Raw genomic sequence first — 6,416 nt, 5'->3', positions numbered from 1 at the left:
CTAACGTTCTTAATTACACGGCCCCGATAGTTACATGTACACTCCTTGTCTTTTTACAAGCGTTTTTCTACGGGCGCGCATTTACTGCCAGCCAGCCAGCCAGCCGGCCAGCCAGCCAGCCAAAGTGAGATTAAAAGCTAGGTACTTTTTACAAAAAAAATTTTTGCAAAAATGCGCTAACAAATATAGCTAACGAGCTCCTTGGTGATTGAAATTGTAATCAGTCTTTCTTATAGCAGAATACTGAAAACAGAATTGAAAATTCGAAACCGTTCGTCAGTATCTACATAAGCAGACGGAGGTATCATGTACACAGACGGACCGATAGAAAGTCCAAATGACCAAAATTTAATCAGGTAGACTGTCTACCTATGACTTAAAACTGAATAATTCGAAATCGTTCCCGAGGTATCGCGTATACAGATGGACGGATGAACGGATAGAACATCCAAAAGCATGAACTCGCTGTGCAACCACTTTTAATCTGTGTTACAACTTCTTTACCACTTAAAAAGCAAAGTAAAACCATTGGTAAAACCTTTGAATATAATAATTTTAAATTCAAAGGTAAAACGAAATACGTAAATGATATGTTGGTTGCCTAAGCGACAGGTATGCGGTATTCCAAGGACAATGAATGTACGTACTGCGTAGTCAAAAATATCTACTAGATAATGACCCTATTAATTACGCTTTAAGTTATTCTACAATTTGTTGTTATTTATATAAATTAATATCACATTAAGTGCGATACACTTTGCTCCTTAAGTTGTTTTTCCGGTTTCGAAACGGTTGAGATTTGAAATACGTCACAGAGAGACGCGCCGACGTATTTCCGGCGAAAGTGCTACGGCCAATCACATAGCCGCTTGATTTGTTTGTTCGTAGTTCAAGCGCGACATCATATCCGGCTTGCTTTATTACACGGACACGCCATTATTGACCGCGTACTTGGGCAAGTAAGACCGGTGTTACTCGAACTTTATTATCAATAAATTGGTGAGTACACGTTTTTCTTATATTTTGCTCGTTTTGGAGCTGGTTAACTTTATTTTTTAATTTAATAATCGTCCCACGTTTTGTAATTATACGTGTATTTACTTCGTCATGATAAACCCCTTACAACATGGTGGACTGTTTTTTCAGTGAGAAACCGCTTGGTTTACTATAATGGCAGATTACAACTCGTACGAGTCTAGCGGAGGAGGTGGCGGTGGCGGTTACGGCAATTATTCACAACCACCACCCTCGCTTGGTGGCAATCAGGGCGGAGGAGGTTATGGCGGACAGGCGTCATCCGGCAATTACGGAAATCAAGGGGGATCGTGGACTCAAAACCGCGATAGCGGCGGCGGTGGTGGCGGCTACGGCTCTTCGCAAGGTGCGTAGTTTCTTTATTTTCGCACGAAATGACATAGACAATGCTGCGGCTTGTCTTCGTAGATCTTTTGTCGCAATGTTTAAAGGTTAGGAATTCTATCTCTAGTAACAATTGCAGAAAGATGCAATCCTTTTTCCCTGGTATAAAATTGGCGCCAAATTCAAATTTGCATGCAGCATTTACAAAAGATTGTTGCATGTAGGTATTTGGAGGGAAATTGTTTTCTGTGGATGCACCTGCCATCTTGCTATACAGGGTGTCTCCCATTTTTACAGCCACTGAAACAAAGTTCAAATAGGTCATCTAATACTTGTTTCGTTCCTTTGTGCAGGAGGCGGAGGTGGCTACGGAGGAAATTCGGGCGGTTACAATTCCGGAGGCGGAGGTGGTGGTTACGGCGGCTACAGTAGTGGCGGTGGAGGCGGAGGTGGAAACGGCTATGGAGGGAATGACAGTTACGGCGGAGGCGGTGGTGGAGGCTATGGAGGGGGTGGGTATGGAGGTAAGCGCAGTGTATCTTGTAACCGATTTCTTTGCTAATGACCTGATTTAGGGGGCGGTCGTGGATCTGGCGGCTTCAGTAGTCGTGGCGGTGGCGATGATCGCAAAAGTGGAGGGATGAGAGGAGGCTTTGGGTAAGTTATCAATACTGTTTATTCTGAAGATTCTGGTTAGCTTCTTTGCGAGAAGTGAAATTAAGTGTTACAGTCGACTGTGCTTGATTGGTTTTGCATTCACTGCAGTTGGTTGTATTAGCATCTGCAGTTGAAAACAACAAGGGTTTGCGTATATGTTTATTTTTCTTTTATACTTTTGAGGTTATGTTTGTGGTAAGCGTACCGTGCAGGTCAAACAAGCAAAGTTAATCAACGTTTGCATTTTACATACTTATATACATATATTCAGTGTATGTTTGGCAATCATTTTAAAACCCCCCTGGGGGGTTTTTGAATGAGCTTGCTTCGTAGAGTAGGTACCCAATGCCGCATTGATATATGTATATAACTTTCATGGTTTCTATTTGTAAACATATGGTCTAAATATACATCATTAATATGTATTAAATGGTTTCTCAGCAGGTTCATTTTGTTCGACATGACTATTTTTGGGGATATTTTTTTTTTGTAAAGTTTAAATTGCATTGTAAATTGATTTCTTAAACGTTTTTGATTTATATTCTGTTTTATCAATCTTTCCAATGATCTGTAAGGGTATTTAATTAGGGTGAACTGTAAATTGTAAATACAGGTTGACCGAACAAGACTGACTGACGCTTACAGAACAGTTTACAAAAAACTCTTTCAGAAGAAGATTTTTTATGTGTACTCTTGGGTATGAAAATGGCAACATGCGTTTCACCCCCTTGCTTGGTGTCTGCAACTACTGATCGTTTACCTTCTGTTTTAGCGGTGGGAACAGAGGTGGTTTTAATAAAGGTAAAAGCGCCAGATATGCATCTGGTGCATTTTATGGTTTCTTGTTGATTTATTTATATTATGAAAGAGCTGCTTGGGTATTTTTTATTTTTGTTTTTACTAAAAGTTACATGCAAGTGTGTCTGCCAATTTCCTGATTGTGATATAAATTATCTCACTCTGTACATGAAGAACAGTCTGAAATTTACCTAACCTTAACATAACCTTTTAAAGCAAATGTATGGTCTAATCGGACATGTTGTCATATTGCGTGATGTCTAAAATCGTATTCAATTGGTAATTCCATAAAAACTTGCGTATTTTCTCTACAAATTTCGAACAAAGAGTAACACACATTTTTTACGATAATAAACAAATAGGGGGGCAGTTTATTAAAATTTGACTGGAAAGTACAAGTAAATTTTTTGTGTTAGAGCTCTCAAGTTAAAACAAAATCAAATTCCACTTCTGGTACACGATTCACAATTAAATAACTAATTATGTAGGTGTTTCGGTTTATTTTGTGTCCACATTTTTTCTGACTATAGAATCTTGATAATCGTAGTACTTACATGACATGAAGCCAGACTAATTGACTTGTAATACAATGTAAATTTCATCAGCGATGTTTAATTAATTTGGTGGTCATTGTAACATGGCCTTCTGCACTGACGGTCATTTCCATAGGGTGAAACCATTAATTAATAAGTTCCGAACAGGCAGTATTTTTAAATTGTGACCAGCAGCGTACATTACTTTTATTGGATTGGTTTTTTTAATCTGGGTTAAGCTTTGCATACTGGGATATGTAAAATTGGGATCAAACTACAGTTTTACAAAGGTCTAGATTATTTTTAATCCGAGAGTTTTGATTGGTGTCATAGTGGGCGTGTCTATGTCCCCACTGGATATTGTCTAAAGGTATTAGTTAATGACTGTTACGCTATTACTGCAAAAGAGTACATGTTTATTACACAAATTTGGCTTTTGAGGTACAGATTATGGTGTTAAAGTTGCAAAGAGAGTGTGTTTTATTACACAACTAATGGCTACAGCCGGTGACACTTGTTTAAAACAAAGATGGTATAAAGGTAGCTTCTGATTGAAGTCCGAATGGCTTTTTGTATTCAATTGAACTAGGTGGTTCCGTAAACAAATTTAGAATTGGTTATTTGGTCCTTAACTTAGAATCTTAAGCTTAACATTTTGCGGGTACTTTTTTTCATTTAGGGTAGAAACGCGTAATAAGGACTAAAGAATCAAGTCTAAACCTGGTAACAGCTCTTTCATATTCTTTATATAACCGAAATTAGGGTGTAATGAACATGGTGATTCATTTTTGTTTAACGATAAAAGTTTTGTTTTGGTAATTGGGAGAGTAGTACAAAAACAATAGCAAAGCAATCCCGCTTTATCTGGTACGGTTTTGAGCATTTGCTCTACGTAATTAGATTTTTGATTGGGTTAGAGTTATAGCTTAAGTAAACATTTCGCCCTTACTTTTTTATTTGCATTATATTAATTATAGGAGGCGGCAGTAGTGGATCGGGCGAGATGATCGTGCAACAGGATACAATCTTTGTTTCTGGTATGAATACCGATATATCTGAAGAGGAAATTGCTGAACATTTTGGATCGATTGGAGTTATTAAGGTTTGTTTCTCTTACTTCAAGCGAACCGCACTTTGTGGTTAGACCTTCAATGTCTAATGAACATTTTGAAGTTCGCAATAGAATTATGCAGATTTACCTATTTACTAGAAGTCTCTTTTGCCAGCTCTAGATTATTGTATCTGCGACAGTATCACTGAATTCGTTTTGTTTATTCATAAATTCAATAACAAAAACTTTTTTCTATTTCGGTGTCACAATGATGATTTTGTACAACTGTTTTGAAAACAGTTGTACAAAGACAGTGATTATAGTCGTTTTTTTTTGGTAACTCATCTCTTAAGTTGGCAGTTACTAGTTAAGTTAGTACAAGTAAGTACTTCGTTGGGTACTTGTTTGAACTTCAAAATGTCAGTCTTACTACGCTGCCAACCTAAAACTTAACGGCATAAAAAGTGTTCCCAACATAAAACATGTTAGTTGTAATGTTCCCTATAGTTTCTGATAATGATTTTTTTAATTAAATTAAAGCACCGAAATAGAAAAAATAGTATGAAAAACGCGTGTTACAATGCTTTATTGTAATACTCCTATCTTGCGGACACTCGTGGCTACGCTTCGCATCGCCACTCGTGCCACAAGATAGTCGTATTACAATAGGTCGCATTGTAACACTTGTCTTTCAATATACTATTCTAATTTCCTTTTTGTATGCAGTTGGACAAAAGAACGCAGAAGCCCAAGATTTGGTTATACAAAGACAAAGCTACAGGCGCGTCAAAAGGCGAAGCGACAGTAACATACGATGATACAAAGGCTGCCGAATCCGCTATTTCATGGTTTGATGGTAAAGAGTTCAAAGGGTGCAGTATTAAAGTGCAATTGGCCACCAAAAGAGATAACTGGGGCGGCGGCGGAATCGGTGGAAGACGTGGCGGAGGTGGTGGATTCGGTGGCGGTGGCCCCAGACGTGGCGGCGGAGGAGGTGGAGGCGATCGCGGTGAGTGATTTTTATTAAAATGCTTGGTTTACATGTTTGCTGTTCTAGATGGAGGTGGCGGTGGAGGATTTAGAGACAGAGAGAGTAGGGAGGGCGACTGGCGATGTCCCAGTGAAGATTGCGGCAATACTAACTTCGCGTGGCGCAACCAATGTAATCGATGCAGTGCGCCTAAACCAGAAGGAGGTTCGGGCGGTGGAGGTGGAGGCGGCGATCGACGTGGCGGTTCGTCATTTGGAGGACGCGATAGACGAGGTGGTGGGGGCGGCGGTAGAGGAGGTGGTGGTGGATTTAGAGGAGACAGAGATGGTGGTCGACCCATGGGTGGCGGCGGAGGACGCTCTGGGCCACCAAGGGGCAGAGGTGGTTTTGGAGGTCGAGGTGGCAGGTAAAACGAAACTCCATATAATCATATCCCTTTTCTCAACAATAACCAGAACATTTTTCTGGCATTTGTTGATCATTTTATTAAAAGGGTATAACAAGTTCTTTATAAAACGCACACTGGATGTTTCCTGAATGTGTATCCTGTCTGAAGAAACACTACTTTTCGATAGCTTTAAAACATAACTAATTTTATGTTGCTTGTTACAGGGGTGGAATGGATGGTGGTGAAGGTCGGGATCGTCCTCAGCCATATTAGTTTTTGTAATATCTTACTTGGTAATTTTTAGTCCTTAAGGAAAACCTAATGTATAATTTTTTTTATTTAAGTACGACTAGTAAAATCTTTAATAATAAATATCTCTCGATTTGTTACTGCAGTTTGTCACTTTTCTAAGAGTCGGAATCACATGTAAATCATTAATGGAGAAACAAACCCGTATAGGTAGGCAGTTACACTTTAGTTTTATTTTAAAGAATAGTACCACACGCCATTGAGAAAGACCCAGCCAATATAGAATGCGTGCGTGCTATTGCCCTTATTAAAAGTAATTTTATTTCGTGACGTTTTAAAATATATTACCTGTGCGTAACAGGGTGATTTGTTCCCTTAACTGTCACTATA

At 39.0% G+C, this 6,416-nt stretch overlaps 1 protein-coding gene across 1 annotated transcript; it reads left to right on the top strand.

Moving 5' to 3' along the window:
* The first annotated feature begins 854 nt into the window (after positions 1-854).
* Positions 855-6,171, top strand: LOC116175980 (RNA-binding protein cabeza-like). Its single transcript, XM_031494379.1, has 9 exons — positions 855-999; positions 1,147-1,381; positions 1,713-1,883; positions 1,935-2,016; positions 2,789-2,817; positions 4,325-4,449; positions 5,125-5,407; positions 5,456-5,795; positions 6,002-6,171. The coding sequence occupies exons 2-9, from the start codon at positions 1,171-1,173 to the stop codon at positions 6,048-6,050; spliced, it is 1,290 nt and encodes a 429-aa protein (XP_031350239.1). The 5' UTR covers positions 855-999; positions 1,147-1,170; the 3' UTR covers positions 6,051-6,171.
* The last annotated feature ends 245 nt before the right edge of the window (positions 6,172-6,416 follow it).

This window comes from Photinus pyralis, unplaced genomic scaffold, assembly GCF_008802855.1.
Source record: "Photinus pyralis isolate 1611_PpyrPB1 unplaced genomic scaffold, Ppyr1.3 Ppyr1.4_LG7, whole genome shotgun sequence".
NCBI lineage: Eukaryota > Metazoa > Arthropoda > Insecta > Coleoptera > Lampyridae > Photinus > Photinus pyralis.
This window is presented reverse-complemented; position numbering and strand designations above follow the sequence as displayed.